This window comes from Macaca thibetana, chromosome 20 (genome assembly GCF_024542745.1).
Source record: "Macaca thibetana thibetana isolate TM-01 chromosome 20, ASM2454274v1, whole genome shotgun sequence".
Lineage (NCBI taxonomy): Eukaryota > Metazoa > Chordata > Mammalia > Primates > Cercopithecidae > Macaca > Macaca thibetana.
In genome coordinates this window covers 27130745-27154103 of record NC_065597.1, presented here as the reverse complement: position 1 = coordinate 27154103, position 23359 = coordinate 27130745, and the positions used below count along the sequence as shown (strand labels likewise).

General features: G+C 44.7%; 1 protein-coding gene across 3 annotated transcripts; it reads left to right on the top strand.

Annotated features, from left to right (window-relative positions):
* Window positions 1–13: 13 nt before the first annotated feature.
* Window positions 14–22985, top strand: HSDL1 (hydroxysteroid dehydrogenase like 1). 3 transcript variants are annotated; one of them, XM_050775055.1, is made up of 7 exons: window positions 37–129; window positions 9774–9835; window positions 13158–13200; window positions 13894–14119; window positions 14787–15232; window positions 15443–15670; window positions 20497–22985. In XM_050775055.1, exons 4-7 carry the CDS (start codon window positions 13900–13902, stop codon window positions 20593–20595), a joined length of 993 nt encoding a protein of 330 aa, XP_050631012.1. In that variant the 5' UTR covers window positions 37–129; window positions 9774–9835; window positions 13158–13200; window positions 13894–13899; the 3' UTR covers window positions 20596–22985. The 3 variants fall into 3 exon arrangements, with proteins under 3 accessions (XP_050631010.1, XP_050631012.1, XP_050631011.1); XM_050775053.1 differs by lacking the exon at window positions 13158–13200 and having other exon boundaries at window positions 14–129; XM_050775054.1 differs by lacking the exons at window positions 37–129; window positions 13158–13200 and adding an exon at window positions 5979–6146.
* Window positions 22986–23359: the final 374 nt, after the last annotated feature.

The following is a 23359-nucleotide window of genomic DNA, read 5'->3' as shown; positions in this document are numbered from 1 at the left end:
CGCCTCCGCCCCCGGCGCGTGCGCGAGTCACGTGAGGGCGCGGAGCGGCAGTAGCTGCGGCGGCAGAGACGTGGGCGGTGGCCGCGCGGGTCTGGCGGGACCGGTTTGGAAGACTTTGCCGCCCTGCAGGTACCGCGCCCCCAGCGCCCTGGGCGCCCTCTCGCGGCCCTTCCGCCCCAGACCCCGCCTTGGACCCCTCTGCGCCAGCCGGCTGCTTAGCCGGACCCCTCTGAGTTCTCACCACGCCCCCCAGGCCCCGAGCCCCCTCCGCGGCATCCGGCCCCGAAGCCCCTCGGCGCCCCTGACCCCAGGAAATCTTCGTCCCTCCGTCCCATGAGACTCCTTCCTTCAGACCAAACACCCCCAGCCCCGCCCCTTCACATCTCAGAGCCCTCCTTCCGCCGGCTTCATCCCCACGCCCCCCGCCGCGGCGCTGCACCCCCATACTCTCCCTTCCCCCGGGCCTCTCCCCCCAAACCCCGAACCCCGTTGTCGCCGGCGGGTGCCCTGCCCTCCCTGCAGCCTCTCACCCGGCTCCTCCCCCGAGCGACCCCAGCAATCGCCTCCTTTGTCGGTGCTTCTTTATTCTCCTTTCTAAACGATTTGGTTTGAGTTGTTGTTGCCGTGTTTTTCTAAAATGGAAATAATTCAGAAGAATTGAGCTCCTAAAGAAAGGGCACGCCGATTCCTCATGCAGCGGTCCTGGGTTCAGATAGGATTTCCGAGTTTGCTCGTGTTGACTGGGCCTTGCCGGGTGCTGGAGGGGAAGGGCTGGAAGACGAACCAGGCAGGTCCCTGTTCTGAAAACGTGCCTCTCAGACACAGCCCCAGAAACCAGATCGCTGCAGCGCCCCTCGGTGATCCCAGCAGGATGTGTACAGTTGACTGCGAGGCAGTCTAGGGGTCTCACAGTGGGCTTCCTGGCCAGGACTCTGCTTCTTTCTACACCTCCATCTGAATTGCAAGCAGCCCTTCTGAGTTGTGGGGTGTTGGGTGTGCTACTTTACCTCTGTGAGCTTCAGTTTCCCCATGTATAAACAGGAGAATCTGGCTGCGCTTTATAAGGTTAATGAGAGAATAAAGTGAGACAGTAGGAATAAAGCACTTAGCAGCATCTTTTGCATAAAGCGAGTTCTCAGTTTTACTCTGACCGCCACAGATACCCAGTAGCTAATATCAAACACTAATTGTGGCTAATAGCTTAGGTCTGTTGAACACTCATGGACGGGCACTGTTCTGAGTGCTTTCTATGGACCACGTCATTTTATTCCTCTTGTAGTTCTTAGGCAGAAACTGTTATCCCCTTTCTTACAGGTGATGTGAGCAACGTGCAGAGAGAGGCAAAGTAACTTCATTCAGGACACACAGCTCTTTTTTTTTTTGTTTTTTTTTTTTTTTTTTTGAGACGGAGTCTCGCTCTGTCACCCAGCCCAGGCTGGAGTGCAGTGGCGGATCTTGGCTCACTGCAAGCTCCGCCTCCCGGGTTCACGCCATTCTCCTGCCTCAGCCTCCCGAGTAGCTGGGACTACAGGCGCCCACAACCGCGCCCGGCTAATTTTTTTGTAATTTTTAGTAGAGACGGGGTTTCACCGTGGTCTCGATCTCCTGACCTTGTGATCCGCCCGCCTCGGCCTCCCAAAGTGCTGGGATTACAGGCGTGAGCCACCGCGCCCGGCCGACACACAGCTCTTAAATGGAGAGGTGGATTCCAACCCAGGCAGGCCCCTTTCAGAATGTGTGTGTGTGTGTGTGTGTATTTATTTATTGAGACAGTCTCGCTCCGTCGCCCAGGCTGTAGTACGGTGGTGCCTGCGATCTCAGCTCATTGCTACCAACGTCCCCCCCGCCCCAGGCCCAAGCGATTCTTGTGCCTCAGCCTCCCGAGCAGCTGGGTGGGATTACAGGCGTGTGCTACCACACCCAGCTAATTTTTTTTTTTAAGTGGAGACAGGGTTTCACTGTGTTGGTCAGGGTAGTCTTGAACTCGTGGCCTCAGGTTATCTGCCCGCCTTGGCCTCCCAAAGTTCTGGGATTACAGACATGAGCCACTGTACCTGGCTGTTTTTGGTTTTAATTACTGCAGGAATATTGCAGGGGCACAGAGTTGAACAAATTGGTGGTACTTTTTTTTTTAAGTAGGTTTTTAAAATTGAAATGAAATACCCATGACATAAAATTTATCATTTTAGCCATTTTAAAGTGTATAACTAGGTAGTTCTTACTATAGTCACAATGCTATGCATCCATCACCAGTAACTAATTCCAGAACATTTTATCACCTACAAAAGAAACCCCAACCCCATTAACAGTCATACCCCTTTTCTCCCCCTGTCCCTCAGCAGCCCTAATTTATCTTCTATCTGTGGATTTGCCTACGCTGGACATTTCATACAAGTGGAAACATACAACATATGGCCTTTTGTATTTGGTTTCTGTCCTTTAGCATAATGTTTTCAAAGTTTATGTTGTAGTATGTATCGGTACTTCATGCTTTTTTATGGCTGAATAATATTCCTTTGTATGGGTAACACCACATTTTGCTTATTCATTTATTCATTGATAGATAATTTGTTTGTTTCTGCCTTCTGGCAGTTGTGAGTAGGCTGCTGTGAACATGCAAGTAGGAGTTTTTATGTGAGCGAAAGTTTCTAATTATCTTAGGTATCCGCCTAGGAGTGGGGTAGTCTGAATATTTTAATTCTTATTGCACAAATACAGACATGACAGTGAGGAGTATTGGATCTTGGACTAGATTCCAGATTTCTGATTCCATGTTGCTGCTCTTAGGCTCAGCTTCATTGTGCGTTTAGTCCTATACCAAAAATTGGCAGTGAAGGCAAATAAATCCCAAAAAGTCATGATACACCAATGATTAACTTTGTCAAACTGCTGACACAGAGTATGAGAAGCTTCTTAGATTTTTCTCAAGAGTTAAATTTGAAGCTTTGAACACAAAGCAGTATTTGGTTCTATTTATTAAATAAAATTGTTTACAGCAGCATGTCAGGTGCTGAGGAGGAATATAAAGATGTGTGAGATCTGGCCGGGCACATCCCAGTACTTTGGGAGGCTGAGGCGGACAGATCACGAGGATAGGAGTTTGAGACCAGCCTGGCCAATATGGTGAAACCCGTCTCTACTTAAAAAAAAAAAAATACAAAAATTCGCCAGGCGTGGTGGCACGCGCCTGTAGTACCAGCTACTTGGGAGGCTGAGGCAGAAGAATCGCTTGAACTTGGAAGGCAGAGGTTGTAGTGAGCTGAGATCGCACCACTGCACTACAGCCTGGGTGACAGAGAGATACTCTGTCTCAAAAAAAAAAAAAAGAAGTTGTGTGAGATCCCAGCCTCACACCATCACAAAACACCAGGAGGATTAAAGACTTAAACTGAAAAAGCAAAAGTGTATAATTTATAGAAAATAATTCAAAAAAATTTCTTCATGACCTGAGGCTAAGGAGGGATTTCTGAAAGAAAACGTAATGAGTACAAACCCTAAAGCAGAAAGATTGATGCATTTGTCTATTTCGAAATTAAGATATTCAGCCAGGTGCAGTGGCTCCCACCTGTAATCCCAGCACTTTGGGAGGCCAAGGCTCAAGCCACTCAAGATGGCTTGAGCTCACGAGTTCGAGACCAGCCTGGGCAACATGGCGAAACCCCATCTCTACCAGAAAAGAAAAAAAACAAAAAACAAAAAACCGGGCTTGGTGGTACATGTCTGTAGTCCCAACTACTTGAGATGCTGAGGTGGGAGGATGGCTTGAGCCCGGAAGGCGGAGGTTGCAGTGAGCTGTGACCATGCCACTGCACATCAACCTGGGCAGTAGAGCCAGACCTTGTCTCAAAATAATAATGGCACATTTAATTCATCAAAGACACTGTAATGAGACACAAAACATACAGAGAGCTAGTATCTAGACTATTTAAAGAATTCTTACAATTCTGAGAGAAAAAGAAGGAAAGGACAAAAGATAGGAATGGGCGTTTCAAAGATTACAAAACACAGACAGCACATACGTATAAAAAGGACTGTAGCCTTATTAGTAACCAGGGAAATGTAAATTAAAACCATAACGAGATACCATTTCACAGCCACCCTGTTGGCAGAAGGTGAAGCTTTGGACGCTACCAGCCAGTGACATTGAGGAGTGGCACAAACCTGCTGCTGGCAGGAGTGTGAATGGGTTCTGCTTTGCAAAAGCATTTGGCAGTGGAATGCATGTGGCCCAGCAGTTTAACCATGGGCAGATGCCTTTGAGAATTCTTGCACAGGTGTGCAGGAGATGGGGACAAGTGCTCCCTGCAGTGCTGTTCCTTACTGTAAAGTCAAAACCAACAGAAACAATGCATGTGCCCAGCACCAGCAGCAGGGGGATCTGTGAACTGCAGTGCATCCGAACCGTGAGATGCTGTGCAGCTGCAGAGGAGGATGGACTACAGCTGCAGGGGCATAGATGAGTCTTGGGAATAATGTTGAGTGAAAGAAAGAAGTCACCAAAGGGTCCATACAGTGTGGCTCCTTTACGTGAGGTTCAAAACCAGGCAAAACTTGGCAGTACTATTACTGTTTCAGAATACATGCTTGGGGTATACAGCTGTTTTGTTAAAAAAGTCAGAGTGACTACCCCAGAATTTAGGAGAGAGGCTGCCTCCAGGATAGAGGAGGGGTTGTAATCAGAGGAGCAGCGTACAGGACTTCCAGGACACTGGTTTTGTTAAGTAGACTGGTGGCTAAGTGGCTGTTTTATTGTTCTTTGAACTGTGCATAATACGTTTTACATACTTCTGTATATATTTTTAAAATTTTGCCAGACGCGGTGGCTCACACCTGTAATCACAGCAACTTTGGGAGGCCAAGATGGGTGGATCACTTGAGGTCAGGAGTTCAAGACCAGCCTGACCAACATGATGAAACCTCATCTCTACTAAAGATACAGAAATTAGCTGGGCATGGTGACAGGCACCTGTAGTCCTAGCTACTTGGGAGGCTGAGGCAGGATAATTGCTTGAACCCAGAAGGCGGAGGTTGCAGTGAGCAGAAATGGCACCATTGCACTCCAGCCTGGAAGACACAGCAAGACTCTGTCTAAAAACAAAATTTTTTTTTGGTTACAGAAAAATTTGTTTTCTATACATCTCCTGCCCTCCAGAGGCCTGTGCTCTCCTTGGACAACCAAGAAACCAAGATATGAGCAAGTTGAGTGTTTAAATAGAATCCAGAGCAGTGTGTGCTAAGTGCCACATGGGTGAGAGAGATGGAGAGGAACTCAGAGGCGGGGGCAGTGCCACGGCCTGGGAAGGGAAGAGACAGGAAGGAAGTTTCTCCCCAGGGCTGGCATGCTGTTGGTGCTTGTCAGGAAGTGATTGAACTGAGGAGAAGGCATGGGACTTGAAAGGTTAGGAAGAACAGAGGATTTGGAGTGCTGAGTACAAGGCAGATTCACACTCTGAAAAAAAGTAAGATTTCTTTGAAAAAATGTTTTCAATGAAAACAGCCATAGCCCTGGAGCCTTACTGAAAAGCTGGATAATCCCAGCGGGTAAGGAGCGGGACCTCAGGTCTACCCTGGTCAGTCGAAGATGACAGGAATCTCTCAGACTTTCTGGCTCCTGAATACACATAGTGGTTTTAGCCTAAGGGAGGCTGCAGAGTTTTCAGCTTGTCTCTTCGCTGTCCTGAAAGCTGAACTGACTGTTCATCCATCCCTTCCTCCCACTGTTTGTCCTTATCCCCTGTGGCTGATGTAACAAATGGCCACAAAGGTAGTGGCTTAAAGTGACCCAGATGTCTTTCCTCCTGGAGACGGGAATCTGTGATCATTCTGACTGGGCCAAAGTCAGGGCGTCAGCAGGGCTGTCTTCCTCTGCGGGTTCCAGGGCAGAATCCTTTTCCCGGCCTCTGCCAGCTTCTAGAGGCCGCCCTCCGTCCCTGACTGGTGACCCTCCCGTCTGTCCATCATCGAAACAGCGGCACAGAGCGCCCTCAACTCGAGCGCTCTCTGACCTCTCCCTCTGTAGTCACATTGCTCTCTGTCTTTGATCTTCCTGCCCCCCTTACAAGGACACATGATGACATTGGACCCACCCTCCCCAGCTCAGAGTCCTTAACTCAATCACATCTACAGAGTCCCTTTTGCCACTTAAGGTAATGTATTTACAGGGTCTGGGGATTAGGCTGTAGATATCCCTGGAGGCCATTACTCTGCCCAGCACACTGTTGTTCACTGGTGCTTTGATTGTCTTTCTTCTGTCCTACTTGCTTTGTCTTCTTTAAAACCCTGGCCAGTCTGCCTTGTGTTCTTTTACCACCCGCCCCACGTCACATGCATTTGGATAGCTTGGTGATGTCCATGTTTCAGCCAGGACTTTCCTCCCAGAACTCTTGGTTCATGAAGGTTTTTGTATTTGATTGGATTGCCCTTTACACTGCTAGGTGGAGCGGAGTCCCCTTCACTGTGGAGTGGGATCGGGTTACAGGCCACAGCAGTGGTGCTTTGAAGAGGTGACTTTGCTCCTTGCAGTTATGACCATAATTGTCCCATGACGCTTTTGCAGTTGTAATGTTTCCTGTAGGTTTTTGATGACTCTTGACCTGTAGAAGTAGAAAATGCTTAAAAGATAATAGTGAATTGCTCTTCTTTTTCTAGTTTGGAGACAGTTCTGGTTTTGTTTTGTTTTGTTCACAGATGTTTTAGTTTTCTGCAGAGATGAGAAAACAAAGCTTAAAAATTTTTTTAAAAAATTATTTTATATTTTTCCAACTTCATTGAAGTATAATTGACAAAGAAAATTATATAAATTTAAGGTGTACAACATGATTTGATATGTATATACTTTGTGAAATGATCACTACAACCAAATTAGTTAAGACATTCATCTCCTCAGTTACTTTTTTATTTCTTTATGGTGAAAACACTTGAGATCTACCCTCTAAGCAGATTATAAGCCTACAGTTCGGTATTGCTCACTACGCTCACCGTACTGTACATTAGATCTCCAGACGTATGCATTTTATAATTGAAAGTTTATACCCTTTGACCAAAACTTCTCACCCATGCCCCCACCTCTAGCAACCACCATTCTACTCTCTGTTTAAGAAAACAAAGCTTTAGAATAACTTTTTGCAGGTAGATTGTACAGGAATCAGAATTTTACTGTGTTTTAGTATTGCTTTCCACATCATGGGTTTCTCTAGGTTGTAGGCTGCCTTAGTCGGTTTTGAGCTGCTATAACAAAATACCATGAACTGGGTGGCTTGGAAACAGCGAACACTTTTCACAGTTTGGGAGGCTGAATTGTCCAAGATCAAGGAGGTGGAGCCCTCATTATCTGATCACCTCCCAAAGGCCCTCCCTTCTAAACCATCATCTGGGGGGTTAAGATTCAAGACCAAGAATCGGGTAGTGGGTCCGAATGCTCAGACCAGACCGTAGCACAGGTTAATATCTTTCACTAATCAAGCCACAAAACAGTAACGAGTCAGACACCTAAAGCAACTTTGACGAGTCTTGATATCTACATATGCCTTAGTGGGCTTCTAGGCTTAAATGTGTGATAAATTCCTTTGCAAGTTTCAGTGAGAGGCCATGAGCTTTTGAAATGTGGTGGCTTTCTTTTGTCATGAGAAAAATGTTGTTTTCCATCATGTACAGAGGGTAGGGAAGAAGATCGAGAGGAGGGAATGAGTTTTAATTTCCAATTCTCTAACATTTTTGGCCCATCAGGGTGTGAGAGAATATGTGAAGTGTCTGGTGAGGCTGAGGAGCAGCAGAGGCCACAGAGCCTGTGCTCTCCGTGTGGCCCACCTTCATCCCCAGCTGGGCAACCAGGGCTCAGGACTCCTCCCCTCCCCTGCTGCGTTACCTCCAAACAAGCCCCACCAGCTCCCTCCCTTGGTGCTCGAGGAGGAGGTCCAAGCACTCCAGTCTGGTGTGAAGGCGTCTCCGGTCTGCCTCTCCCAGCCTCCTTCAAGCCTGTACGCCTGCACACATGGGGCCTCACACGGGATGGCACAGCCTGTGCTGTCCGCGCAGGGGACTTCCCAGTGTTTCCTGAACAGGCCAGATCCTTGACAGTGCCGAGCCTTTCTCCGTGGGCCCAGGCCTGGGAGGCCCCTTCCCTCCTCTCTGCCCAGAGATTCTACTCACACTTCAAGACCCATTTCACCCCAGTGGCACCCTGGCCACCTTACGTTGCAGTTGCTCGGTGTATCTTTCTCTGACTTCCGTGTATACCGGGTGGCACGGAGTCCTGGTTTATTCATGATGGTGTCCTCAGTCTCTAACGCTTTGTATTTTTCATTGCTGTTCTAGAAGTTTGGTTTTCCATGTAGATCTCGAGAGACTGTGGGACCAGTGACCATGTGTGTTTAGGCCCCTTCGCTGTGTGTTCACTATCCATTCCTAAATCGGCATTTGAATGTATCAGTCTTGTGGGTTTTGTGGATGTGAGTCAGATCTCTTTGTCTTGAGCTGCCTCTGAGGAATGAAAAACTTGCGTTTCTGTCCATCAAGGCTGAGGACCAGACCTTGAATGCCATCACCCCCTCTGATGTCTGTGATTTTTAAAATATACGTGGCAACCATAATATTAACACATGTTTAAGGTACTTGCACATGATGGTCGTCCCCTGACAAGATGGTGAGGGGTGTCTAGTGGGGGTGTTGAGAAGCTGGGCCATGATGGGCTTGAAGCCTCTCAGCCCCAGGTTCCTGTACGCACCTCTGCAGTGGGTGTGTCTCCTCTGCTGGCCTGAGTGGGAGGTCCCTGGTGGGTTTAGCACACAAGCTTTTCTTTCTGTAAAGGATCAAAGGAATTTGTGGGTGGTCTGCTCCTGAGCTGGGGGCTGAGATGGAGCCTGCCGTGCGGAGACCGAGAGCCGGACAGGAAAAGACTCTGCCTGTGGGCTGCAGCCAGAGATGTGGTAGTTTGAGCTTCTTTGTGCCAGGATTTGTGGAAGGTGCTGGAGAAACAGAGAGGAGTAGAATTTGGCCTCTGCACTGGAGGACTGCAGCCTGCTGGGGTGGTCAGAGACAGAACAGTTACAGCGCGGTGTGCGTGGTGGAGGAGAGGGAAAATGTGGACCAGAGGTTTCCTTTCATTTCCTCAGCACCTGACCCACTCACAGCCTCAGGGGGCTGCGCCCAAACACAGTGGGACACCTTCCTCCCTGCCACCGTGCCAGGAGATTAGACAGGTGGTGGACACCTGAACTCAGGTAGGCCAGCCAGAATCCCTGCCAGGAATTTGGAAAGAGAGGCCAGGACAGTCTGTGGCAATGTGGATGTTCCAGGGAACGCTGCAGGTGGAACTGAAGAAGGGGTGTGCAGAGCGAGGCAGCGGGAGGCCCATGTGAAACCCAGACAGGCACCAGGCAGAGAAAGGCACCGAGGGCAGCTGTGGCTGCTCCCTTCCCCGACGCCGGCGTGGTGCTTGGGTGGTGGTTCCCCAAGGGTCCCTGGGATTGGAATGGGCTTTTGTCCCATTCGATGAAATGTTCCCTAAGAAAAAAGGCATAGGAAAAGGGGGGCATCCTCCAGCTGTTCCTGAGGACACATGCACTGTGTCCCCAGCAGACGCCAGGCGCTTTTCTTAGTCTGAGAGCAGGGTACTTGGTGCTTAGTACATGGTTTGCTGCCGTACGGAGATTCATGGCGTAAAAATTTTTGTGTTTTCTTGATTTTTGAGCACTTGGATGTTAGTTTAATATAGTTTTCCCAGCTGAACTAAGAGGAAAAGAAAAGCATTTGTTTCTTGGTGGTTTTATTCACAGATTGGCCTTAAGAGAAGGACAGAGCCGTATACTGCTGACGACCCAGAACTGGCAGACAGAAGGTAAGAGACCCCAGGGCAGGTAACGACCTCAGCAGAGAAACTGGGGCCCCCTGTGTTGTCAGCCACCTTTTGCTAGATATTTACTTCAAAAAGGTTCAGATTCTTGAAAACAATCAGGCTGAAGGAGGAAGCTTCCATCAGTGTGGGGTCACTCCATGAGGCATGCCTGACCTTTTTGTAGCGAGAGCCTTACTCTGTACACTTGGAGCAACTAATTTCCCCACAAATACTGCTTTGACTACAACCCATTGATCTTGATATGTAGTATCTATTTTTTCTTTTTCTTTTTTTTTTCTTATTTATTTATTTTTTTTGAGACAGAGTCTTGCTCTGTTGCCCAGGCTGGAGTGCAGTGGTGCACTGCAAGCTCTGCCTCCTGGGTTCATGCCGTTCTCCTGCCTCTGCCTCCCAAGTAGCTGGAACTACAGGTGCCCGCTACCACGCCTGGCTAATTTTTTATATTTTTGGTAGAGACAGGGTTTCACTGTGTTAGCCAGGATGGTCTCGATCTCGTGACCTCGTGATCTGCCCGCCTTGGCCTCCCAAAGTGCTGGGATTACAAGCATGAGCCACCGTGCCCGGCCCGTAGTTATCTATTTTTTCATTGAAAACATTGTTTTAATGTATGCCTAGATGTATGCCTACCTGTTATTAGAAGAATAAGCTTAATGTTCCAAGTGTCTAGGTTTCTTTAGTCATAGCTTGTTATTCCCAGTTTTATTACGTTTTGCTTGAGAAGTCCTGGTACATACAGGTAATTACATATAGGTCATTGTTTTTGCATTTACTTTCTTCATGGCCATGTGTTTGATTAGTTATGACAAAAGGCACACACATGTTTTATGAGTTATTTCTGGAACTCACAATTTAGGATGGTCTAACATAGAATATCAGGTGTTTTTTTGTTTTGTTTTGTTTTTTGGGTTTTTTTTTTTTTTTGAGATGGAGTCTAACTCTGTTGCCCAAGCTGGAGTGCAGTGGTGAAATCTCAGCTCACTGTAATATCCACCTGCTAGATTCAAGTGATTCTCCTTCCTCAACCCCCAAGTTGGGTATGCACTACTGCACCCAGCTAGTTTTTGGATTTTTAGTAGAGATCAGGTTTCGCCATGTTGGCCAGGCTGGTCTTGAACTCCTAACCTCAAGTGATCTGCCTGCCTCGGCCTCCCGAAGTGCTGGGATTACAGGTGTGAGCCACTGTCCCTGGCTGAAATCTCAGTTTTTACTGGTCTTATAGGATATTAATGTTTTAGGCATGTCTTTGGGAATCTGTTTTGGGCATGTCTTTGGGAATCCAGTAATTATGACTGTTCAAGGGCTGCAGCCAGTGTGAAAACTCTGATACCTGCCCCGTCATCAGCATATCCAGCAGCAGGAGGGTTGTGGGAGGGGCGGTGGCGCGGCTTCCTGTCATGCACATCTGGAAACAGGCATGCTCATTTGCTACCCAGAAGGGGGGCCCTAACTTTGAATATATTTCAAAGGATTGTCAATCAAAGGATTTGGGAGCAGTAAGGGGTATTGGTGACTGCTGTATGGAAGATTGCTCAGAAAAAAGAAAGACTTCGTTGAACTAGACAGCTCATATTTTAGGTGATCTCAGCCAATCTGGTGCATAAAGAAAAATTACCCCAAAGGAGCATTTATTTTAGTTGTTTTTAGCTTAAGTATTTGGCTTATGTACTTAGGCAAATTTAAAATGTTTCCTTTTCCTGATGAACTTTGGCATTCTCATTGCGGGAGGTGAGTTTCTGTGCACAGAGCCCCAGTGGGCAGCATTTTACCTGTAGGGAATAAAGGGGCCCAACTTTTCATTTGAGGAAAACTTTTTTGTTTGTTTGTTTGTTTTGAGATGGAGTCTCACTGTGTCACCCGGGCTGGAGTGCAGTGGCCCGATCTTGGCTCACTGCAACCTCTACCTCCCAGGTTCAAGCAATTCTCTGCCTCAGCCTCCCAAGTAGCTGAGACTACAGGCGCCCACCACCATGTCCAGCTAATTTTTGTATTTTTAGTAGAGATGGGGTTTTACCATCTTGGCCAGACTGGTCTTGAACTTCTGACCACCCGCCTTGGCCTCCCAAAGTGCTGGGATTATAGGCATAAGCCACCGTGCCCGGCCGAGGAAAACATTTTTTAAACTTAATGCCACATTAGCTTAATTTGGTAACTTCATATGGTAGCAATATCAACTTCACACGGTACCACTATGGAACTTTCTGTTTTTGAGAGATTGTTTCCTTACCGTAGGGCATTTAGGAATCCTACTGTTTCTCCACTTCTTCAGTTTTCAGTCATATTTATTTTGTATGTTTTGTTGATTTGTAATTAACACTACACAGTTATATATATTTATTCAACAGTTTTTAAATTATTTTATATGCCTTTTGTCACAATATGGTGCCGTTCCTGTGCGTGTTCCATTTCAGTGGTTAATTTGTTTTCTTCTGCTTGATTCCTTTTTTACTGTGCAAAACTTGGTTGAGCTCAAATTACACTGCAGTGGAGTAGGAGGTAATTCGCCCATTCTTTCTTAAACTTATGCTAATTTTTGCTGGTACTGTTGGGTATTTTCTTAGGTTCCAGACTTTTTTTTTTTTCTATTTTAAAGGGATTTCTTTAAAAGTGGCCACCCCCAGAAGTTTTATATTTCTTTTTCTTTTGGCTTAAAATCAATGTTCTTTTTAGAATATAAGCTGTGTCCTTGGGTTTGTGTGTATCTGAGTTCCCTGTAATATAAGTGTAGTCTATTGCAGTCGTTTTGATATTTTGTCTTTCACAGGATGAACACAGTTGGTTTAGCCTGATATGAAGTCCACTCACTCGGTCTGTGGCCAGGGCCCCCCATGCCTGGCCTTGGTCCACTTCTGCAGGGTTATCTCTGATTGCAGGCACACATCTACCAGATCATGTGACATTTTACATTATTTTGTTAAATGTCTGTGTCTTCACATAGGGACGGTCATTTAGTTCATCTGTGAATCCTTCGAATCACAGTACATAGAACCTAGTAGGTGCTTAGTATGTGCTTGCTATGTGGACACTCACCAGAGTTGTGTTGGACTTTTCTTTCCTCAAATGTAAGGGACCAGGCAACATGATGGCTACAAATTAAGTTAGAAGATGGAGGAGTGCTCACTCTATTGTCATTTGAGAAGCCATTTTTTCCAGGCTTGGAGGGTATCTCTTTAAACAAAAAAAATTTTTTCTAAATTGATGTAAAGGTTTTTGAAAGCCGAGTTTTGTCTCCAGTGGATTGTAAGCTTTTGAGGCCAAGGCCATGTCTTAGTGCCACCTCTGTTTCATCTCCTTTGTCCCTACACAGGTCCTCCGTACTTGCTGATTGTGAATAAAGCAAAGAAATACAGGTACCTCTGCTGTATGAATTAGAAGCTTTGTGTTTGTTATTATTAGACTAGGAGCGTGTTTCAGGTGCAGAGCATATTGTGTTTGTCTCTGTAGCCACAGCATGTAGTGTAGTACCTGATTTTAGTGGGAATTTGGTAACTTCTGGTAGTTATCTTGGTTAGTCTCCTTGGAAGAAAGTAACTTTATAAGCTACAGATGTTAAATGATGAGATCATAAATTGACTGAATCTCCAGGCATGGTGGCTCACGCCTGTAATCCCAGCACTTTGGGAGGCCAAGGTAGGGGCGGATCACCTGAGGTCAGGAGTTCGAGACCATCCTGGCCAACATGGTGCAACCACATCTCTACTAAAAATAAAAAATTAGCCAGGTATGGTGGCATGTGCCTGTAGTCCCAGCTACTTGGGAGGCTGAGGCAGGATAATCGCTGGAACCCAGGAGGTAGAGGTTGCAGTGAACCAAGATCACACCACTGCACTCCAGCCCGGGTGACAGAGTGAGACTCTGTCTCATAGATAGATAGACAGACAGACAGACTGAATCCATGGGTCACGTGCATTTGAAAAGTTATTGTTATTTGAATGCACAACTGACAAGATCTGATGCCCTCAGCTGGATGTCTTCACTCAGACTGTGTATGTTCCTTTAATTTATTAACCAAAGAGGCTCTCTCTCTTTCCTTCTCCCTGCAGGTTGCCATGGCTGCTGTTGACAGCTTCTACCTCTTGTACAGGGAAATCGCCAGGTCTTGCAATTGCTATATGGAAGCTCTAGCTTTGGTTGGAGCCTGGTATACGGCCAGAAAAAGCATCACTGTCATCTGTGACTTTTACAGCCTGATCAGGCTGCATTTTATCCCCCGCCTGGGGAGCAGAGCAGACTTGATCAAGCAGTATGGAAGATGGGCCGTTGTCAGTGGTAACCTACTTTATAATCAAAATAATCTTTTCTATGAAGTCAGATGCATTTTTCAAGGAGCTATTGAATTTAATGTGATGTTTTTATGGGAACATGCTGATAAAAAAATAAAACTTATGGCTCCTGCCGTGATTATGTTCACATTTTCTTACTGTTCTCATCTTAGGAAGAACTTGCCTCATGATTGGTATCCTTCCTATTCTGCTCTCTCCTGTTCCCAGGCCTCCTCCAGACCCACTTCCTACCACTTGCTTTTCCTTTTTGTTCTCTGTTTTAAAATCGTCTTTAGAAACTGTCACCACTTTCAGAAATGCTTCACGTATTTTGAATTTCATTTTAATTTATGAAGATTTCCCAGAAAAGCACCTCCTGCCACTCATTCAAGCCAGATAATAGTTTGAAAACAAATTCCTACTGTGTCTCCTAATCAATATGGTGAATGTAAAATAACTCCCTGTCTGTGTGTCAGGATGTCTGGGAGAGTGTTTAGCATGCGCCCTTCACATTCCTGACTCAGCAACAGTGCCCTTGACTCATAGATACTAGAACTCACTTGACTTCTAGTGTGAATTTTTCTCTGACTAAACCTGACAGGGGGTACTTCAGGTCCATTTTAAGGGTCACACCATGAAATGCGCATGCTCACTTTTCCTGACTTGCATCCTAGGTGCAACAGATGGGATTGGAAAAGCCTACGCTGAGGAGTTAGCAAGCCGAGGTCTCAATATCATCCTGATTAGTCGGAATGAGGAGAAGCTGCAGGTTGTTGCTAAAGACATAGCCGACACGTACAAAGTGGAAACTGATATTATAGTTGCGGACTTCAGCAGCGGCCGTGAGATCTACCTTCCAATTCGAGAAGCCCTGAAGGACAGAGACATTGGCATCTTGGTAAATAACGTGGGTGTGTTTTATCCCTACCCGCAGTATTTCACTCAGCTCTCTGAGGACAAGCTCTGGGACATCATAAATGTGAACATAGCCGCCGCCAGTTTGATGGTCCATGTCGTGTTACCCGGAATGGTGGAGAGAAAGAAAGGTGCCATCGTCACGATCTCTTCTGGCTCCTGCTGCAAACCCACTCCTCAGCTGGCTGCATTTTCTGCTTCTAAGGTCAGATATTACTTACTGGAAGATGAAATCCTAATACCACAGAACATTTATTAACAATTGTTTGGTCTGATTTGTTGAACTCTTTGTCAGCAACTCACATTTGCTTATCCTGTATTTTTTCCTGAATTGATAATAAGCAAATCTTTTTTTCTCCTGGATTTTCAAGTTCACCCAGAATTACAAGTCTTTTCCTTCCCTCTGTCTCAACAGGCTTATTTAGACCACTTCAGCAGAGCCTTGCAGTATGAATATGCCTCTAAAGGAATCTTTGTACAGAGTCTAATCCCTTTCTACGTAGCCACCAGCATGACAGCACCCAGCAGCTTTCTGCACAGGTGCTCGTGGTTGGTGCCTTCGCCAAAAGTCTATGCACATCATGCTGTTTCTACTCTTGGAATTTCCAAAAGGACCACAGGGTACTGGTCCCATTCTATTCAGGTAGGAGTGTGCTTCAGGTCTCATAATTAGATTAATGCATCCTGAACCTTTCTCAGTGATACAGAGGAATCTGATTAAAGCCTAAGATGAGAATTATAAATTCTGACTTTGAAGCCTGACACTTAATAATTTTGGTTAAGACACTAAATTTTCTTTTGTGAGATTATTACATTAAGAATTTTCAAAATTCTTTCAAAGTTCAATCTATGTGGCACCTCAAAGGTGAAATATACTGCTTTGGCTGGGGTGTGGTGGCTCATGTCTGTCATCCCAGCACTTTGGGAAGCTGAGGTGGGCAGATCACCTGAGGTCAGGAGTTTGAGACCAGCCTGGCCAATATGGTGAAATCCCGTCTCTACTAAAAATACAAAAATTAGCTAGGTTTAGTGATGTGTACCTGTAGTCCCAGCTGCTTTGGGAGGCTGAGGCAGGAGAATCGCTTGAACCCAGGAGGCAGAGGTTGCAGTGAGCCGAGATCGCGCTACTGCATTCCAGCCTGGGCGACAGAGCAAGGCTCTGTTTCAAAAAAAGAAATATGCTGCTGTAAGTGGACTATAAAAATGCTAAGTATTTACATGGGAATTTCAAAGTAAAAGATTCTAGTACTGCTTGAGGACTACCTCTAAGTTAAAAATATAATCCAAAAAAACCACAAAACCACAAGATAGGGCTATATTTCATGTAACCATTTTATCAAATAATATATCCATATAGTCTTAGACTAATTTTTTCAAGCAGCATAGAACTTTTAAGTTTATCGTTTAGGCGTGACAAAGGATTGGGACCTTTTAGGACTTTGGAAAGTAAGTGGGTCAGATATTTGAAATTGTGATCCTAAGTATTCATATGAGGATGCATCATTATTCATTATAATATATTTGAGTTCCTTTATCTGGTCTAGTAAAGAGTTGTGCCCTAGTTTAGAATTTTTTTTTTTTTTTTTTTTTTGAGATAGAGTTCTGTTCTTGTTGCCCAGGCTGGAGTGCAGTGGTGCGATTTTGGCTCACTGCAACCTCCGCCTCTCGGGTTCAAGCGATTCTCCTGCCTCAGCCTCCGGAGTAGCTGGGATTACAGGTGTGTGCCACCACGCTTGGCTAATTTTTTGTATTTTTAGTACAGATGGGGTTTCACCATATTGGTCAGCCTGGTCTTGAATTCCTGACCTCAGGTGATCCATCCACCTCAGCCTCCCAAAGTGCTGGGATTACAAGCATGAGCTGGCTGGGTGCGGTGGCTCAAGCCTGTAATCCCAGCACTTTAGGAGGCCAAGGCCGCGGATCACAAAGTCGGGAGATTGAGACCATCCTGGCTAACACGGTGAAACCCTGTCTCTACTAAAAATACAAAAAAATTAGCCAGGCGTGGTGGTGGGTGCCTGTAGTCCCAGCTACTCAGAAGGCTGAGGCAGGAGAATGACGTGAACCTGGGATGCAGAGCTTGCAGTGAGCCGAGATTGTGCTACTGCACTCCAGCCTGGATGACAGAGCAAGACTCCGTCTCAAAAAAAATAAATAAAATACAAGTGTGAGCCACCACACCTGGTCCAATTTTTTTTTTTAAATATTCGGAGTTTTCTTAATTACCAAACATATTTTTGGGACTGTTTGCATAAAGAGTATTAGATTTACCACTACCAAATAAACATATACGTATATCAACAGTTACTTATTACTTTTATGAAAATGAGAGCTTAATAAGAAGCAGTTTTGGTCGGGCATGGCGGTGGCTCACATCTCTAATCCCAGCACTTTGGAAGACTGAGGCAGGTGGATCACCTGAGGTCAGGAGTTCGAGACCAGCCTTGCCAACATGGTGAAACCCCGTCTATACTAAAAATACAAAAATTAATTGGTCATGGTGGCGCACGCCTGTAGTCCCAGCTACCTGGGAGGCTGAGGCAGGAGAATCGCTTGAACTTGAGAGGCAGAGGTTGCAGTGAGCCAAGATCATACCACTGTACTCCAGCCTGGGCAACAGAGCTAGACTTCATCTCAAAAAAAAAAAAAAAAAAAGAAGTAGTTTTATTTAAGTAGTTGTTTCTAGGTCCTTTAATTACTTGAGAAAAGCAGAGAAACCAAAAAAGTAGTCTTAGAAGTCACTGACCATAAAATTTTTTTAGAAATAAAGATATGATGAGGATGGGGTTTAGATGCAGTAGATATTTTGACTGTATTTATAAAACACGAACATTTTACTGACAATTAAATTTTGTTCACATTGATAAACTTTCCTTGAGAATGTATTTTTCTGCCAAGAAATTCTGTTAAGCTGATTTAATTCCTGGAGTAGTTTTCTGTATAAAGTTGTTAAAACTTTCTGTTTTCATTTTATGTTACTCAAATTATTTTCAACACTATCATTTTTTATTTCCAATTTTACGTCAAAGATTTGATTCATCCTTTGCTTTTTGTCCGTGGCATATTTCTCTGGTAGCTTTTGCTGCTGTGATTTTCTTTGTTCACAGAGTGCGTGAGTGTGTGTGCGTGTGTGTGTGTGTGTGTGTGTGTCTGTCCTCCCTGGAGAGTAACCTGTGTCCATTTATTGACAAGAGGATTGGATAACCTTTATTATCATGCATCAGTTCAGTTCAAGGCTAGAATGTCAGTACTTGCCAAGGGCCTGTCTCTTCTCTTTCATATATGTGGTATTAGAACTTTCATTCAGTTCTGGACAAATCTGTTAGAGGAGTGTGGGCTTTCTCCACCTCAGCACTGTTGGCATTGAGAGTGGATAATTCCTTGTCATGGGGAGTGTCCTGTGTATTGTAGGATGTTGAGCAGCATCCTGGGCCTCCACCCACTAGATACCAGTAGCATCCACTCCCAGTGTGACAACCAAATCTGTTTTCAGACATTGCTGTATGTCTGCTGCTAGCACAAAGGCCCTGAATGAGACCCCTGAAGCAGAGCAGCATCAGCAGGACTCCCTCCCCTGGTCCCCTGAGACCCCTCATCATAGGTCAAGATACCATCCCAACGTCCTGGTGTTTCTGATTGTTTTCTTGTTGAACTTTGTTCCATCCTACCTGACAAGCCCCACTTTTCTCATAGAGTACTAACCACGTATGCGTCTGTCTGTTCCAACGGATTTATTCCTATAATGATTTTGAGTTTTGTTTTTTTTTTTCTTTTGAGACGGAGTCTCGCTCTGTCGCCCAGGCTGGAGTGCAGTGGCGCGATCTCGGCTCACTGCAAGCTCCGCCTCCCGCGTTCACACCATTCTCCTGCCTCAGCCTCCCAAGTAGCTGGGACTACAGGCACCCACCACCACGCCCGGCTAATTTTTTGTATTTTTAGTAGAGACAGGGCTCCACCTTGTTAGCCAGGATGGTCTCGATCGCCTGACCTTGTGATCCACCCTGCTTGGCCTCCCAAAGTGCTGGGATTACAGGCATGAGCCACTGTGGCCTGCCGATTTTGTGGTTCTTAACCAGTGAACATTCTGTTTGTATCACATTAAGTAAAGATAGAATTGTATTTACATGCAGGACAGTCCAGCCTCATTACAGAAAGTAGGGTAGGTGGGTGGTGGTCATGCTTCTATTCCCTGTAGAATCTAGGGTAAGATCTTAGGCAAAACTAGGTATTCAATACAGTAGTGCCTGGCGGCTTTTTCCATTGTTATTTGTTGTGACTGGTGGGTATTCGTTGTGACTGGTGGGTATTCGTTGTGACTGGTGGGTATTCGTTGTGACTGGTGGGTATTCGTTGTGATTGGTGGGTATTCGTTGTGACTGGTGGGTGTTCGTTTTGACTGGTGGATATTTGTTGTGACTGGTGGGCATTTGTTGTGACTGGTGGATATTTGTTATGATTGATAGGTGGGTATTTGTTGTGACTGGTGGATATTTGTTGTGATCGATTGGTGGGTATTTGTTTGACTGCTGGGTATTCGTTGTGACTCGTGGGTATTCGTTGTGACTCGTGGGTATTCGTTGTGACTGGTGGGTATTCGTTGTGACTGGTGGGTGTTCGTTGTGACTGGTGGGTGTTCGTTGTGACTGGTGGGTGTTCGTTGTGACTGGTGGGTGTTCGTTTTGACTGGTGGATATTTGTTTTGACTGGTGGGCATTTGTTGTGACTGGTGGGTATTTGTTGTGACTGGTGGGCATTTGTTGTGATCGATTGGTGGGTATTTGTTTGACTGCTGGGTATTTGTTATGACTGGTGGGTATTTGTTGTGATTGGTGGATATTTGTTGTGATTGGTGGGTATTTGTTGCGATTGGTGGGTATTTGTTGTGATCGATTGGTGGGTATTTCTTGTGACTGGTGGGTATTTGTTGTGACTGGTAGGTATTTGTTGTGATTGGTGGGTATTTGTTGCGATTGGTGGGTATTTGTTGTGATCGATTGGTGGGTATTTCTTGTGACTGGTGGGTATTTGTTGTGACTGGTAGGTATTTGTTGTGATCAATTGGTGGGTATTTGTTGTGACTGGTGGCTATTTGTTGTGACTGGTGGATATTTGTTGTGATTGATAGGTGGGTATATGTTGTGACTGGTGGGTATTTGTTGTGATCGATTGGTGGGTATTTGTTGTGACTGGTGGGTATTCGTTGTGATTGGTGGGTATTTGTTGTGATCGATTGGTGGGTATTTGTTGTGACTGATGGGTATTTGTTGTGATTGATTGGTGGATATTTGTTGTGACTGGTGGGTGTTTGTTGTGATTGGTGGGTGTTTGTTGTGATTGATTGGTATTTGTTGTGATTGATTGGTGAGTATTTGTTGTGATGGGTGGATTTCGTGCATTGGTCTGTGTACTTTTTCCTTCAGTGTTGATTTCTGGTTCTAACCTTACAACCTTTTTCTCTTTCATTTTTAGTTTCTTTTTGCACAGTATATGCCTGAATGGCTCTGGGTGTGGGGAGCAAATATTCTCAACCGTTCACTACGTAAGGAGGCCTTGTCCTGCACAGCCTGAGTCTGGATGGCCGCTTGAGAAGTTTTGCCAACTCCTGGGAACCTTGGTATTCCGACATTTGGAAAAACACATTTAATTTATCTCCTGTGTTTTATTGCTGATTATTCAGCATACTGTTGATTCGTCATTTGCAAAGCAGACATCATACTGTCAGAATGCTGTGAAAAACCTCAAGGGTGTGTGGATGCCACAGGATCAGTAATGCCTGAGGCTGATTGAAGACATCTACATTTCATGCTTTTTCCCTAACCTGTTCAAAAGTTACGCTTTTCTGTTGTTCTAGAGCCACAGCAGTCTAATATTGAAATATAATGTGATTTGTCACCTCGTATAATTTCAGATGTTGTTTTTTAAGGGAAATTGACCATTACACTAGAGGAATTGTACTAGTTTTTAAATGTGCATCAAGAAAGACTACTGAAAAGTATTATTTTATAACTAAGATTGCTGGTACTATTAGGAAGAATCTGTGTGTATTGTATAGGTCTAGCTGTTTGACTATCTGTAATGAAAATGCTGCACTTCAACTGGTATTTCATTAGAGAACCGTGTGTATGTACGTGTGTGTGTGTGTGTGCGTGTGTGGTGTCTTTGAGCAACTTTATTTATGGTTACCATATTTTTAAAAAGATTTTTTGTCAGGATGACTTAACATGGAATCTTAGAGGGTATTAAAACAATCTAGATTATTCCTTTTCATCCTAGATAAGCCTACCAAATTTCATGCTGTTGGTTTGCCATGAATAATATTACTTCCTACATTATATTTTTGTTTTTTCAAATCTGCTATGGAATGAACTTATTCCTAGATTTGGATATGTAAGAGAAACCTGCAGTCATCTTTTGATTTATAAGGCAATCCTTGTGGATAAATAGTGATTTCTCAGCCTCTGACCCATTTTATAACTGAAATTTAGCCCTTTGCAGCTTGTTATATCTGGTTTTCCTACATTTTTCTATGTAATATTATTCCATTCCAGTAGCATTATTGATAGAAATAGTAAGTATTTATGGAATAGTAAAATATGGACAAATTATGTGTGTGACATGATATATCTGTCAATAAGTTAGAAGCTTATTCTTGGTCTGTGTAATGAATTTATGTATTGTAGTGAATACCTTTATTGGTGTGAAGATAATTATGCACAAACCCTCACAATATGCGTTAACATTGAAACCTATGAAATGTCCTTAGTTTGGGTCTTATAAAGCCAACCATTTTTGAGGACCACGTACCTAGTGCTTTGAAAACTATAAATCACTATATGAATATGACAATATGTGCACATTTAAAATTCAGAGCTTGGCATTGTGATACTGATGCAGAAGCTGGTAGATTGGTTGAAAGTCTGGACTCCTGTGGCATTTTTTTTGTGGCATGATTATCTGTCATAAGTAGACCTGAGCACAATTTTATGGACACAGTTTTGCCCATGGCATTGCCTACAGGATTTCCAGATGGGACTTGCACTCAGAAGATCAGCAGCCAACTCCAGAAGCTCTTCCATGCTCAGATCATGTCTTCAGAACTTAGATGTGAACATCTACACACTGGGAGATGCTGTCTGACCCCCAAGGTTTTGATGGAGTTAACTTGGAATCCTCTTGACTTCATGCCACATTGACGTGAACTTTGATGTGTCATAAGCAGCAGCAACTTCGTGTGAAAATATTGTGAGGTAGTTATATGTAAGGTTGCGTGGTCCAGTAATGTCTTAGATTGATAAATTAGGTATGGAATCGGAATCAGTGTTACGTGATGAGAATAGGTGAACGCACCATGTCAGTGATGATGTAAAATTCTCTCCTTGGCAGGACATGGGCAAACGTACTGATTGGTGCAAGTGTGGCGCAGAGCTGTCCGTAGCTGTAGTGAAAGATGAAGCGCAAGACCTTCTCTAGGTTTTCTAGCTTTCATTAAATACATTTTTTTCCCCAGAGCTAATTTGAAAGTTGATTGGACCACTGTGGATGGGGTCTCATTAATAATGTGGGAAATATGGGCCAAGCATGGTGGCTCACGCCTGTAATCCCAGCATTTTGGAAGGCCAAGGCGGGTGGATCACTTGATCCCAGTAGTTCAAAACCAGCCTGGGCAACATGTCCTGTCTCTACAAAAAATACAAAAATTAGCCAGGCATGGTGGTGCATGCCTGTAGTCCCAGCTACTTGGGAGGCTGAGGCAGGAGAATCGTTTGAGCCCGGGATGCAGAGGTTGAAGTGAGCCAAGATCGTGCCACTGCACTCCAGCCTTGAGACTGAGCAAGACCCTGTCTCAAAAAAAAAAAAAAAAAAAAAGAAAGAAAAAGAACATGGGAAATATGAACCTTTGAAACTTAATCTGTGAATCGAAAGTTTAACAATAAAAGTAGTTGTTTCTGTTTCCTTTGAAAGTGTTTTGTTCCAGATGTTTGTAATTTGGAATGAGAGAATTTTTTTTTTCTTATAAGTGATTACAAGAAATTAACTTATGAACACTAGTGGTCATAACTGGTTAAAAGCTGACAAGTCAGTAACAAAATTGTTGAGAACAATGTACCTAGTCTTTGGAAGCTGCTGAGTTGACTTCTGGATCTCTGCCTCTTGGTAGGTTGAGTAAGGTGAAGATTGATTTGCTCGTGGAATTTGGCTGTGTGGAGGGAGATCATTGGTGATTTTTTCCATGAGCCATTTCAGTCTTCAAGCTAGATTGTAATGGATTCAAGAAAGAGTGGGAAGAAAAAAAGGGAAGAGAGCAGATAGAGACAGCTCCTAGGAGATTTTC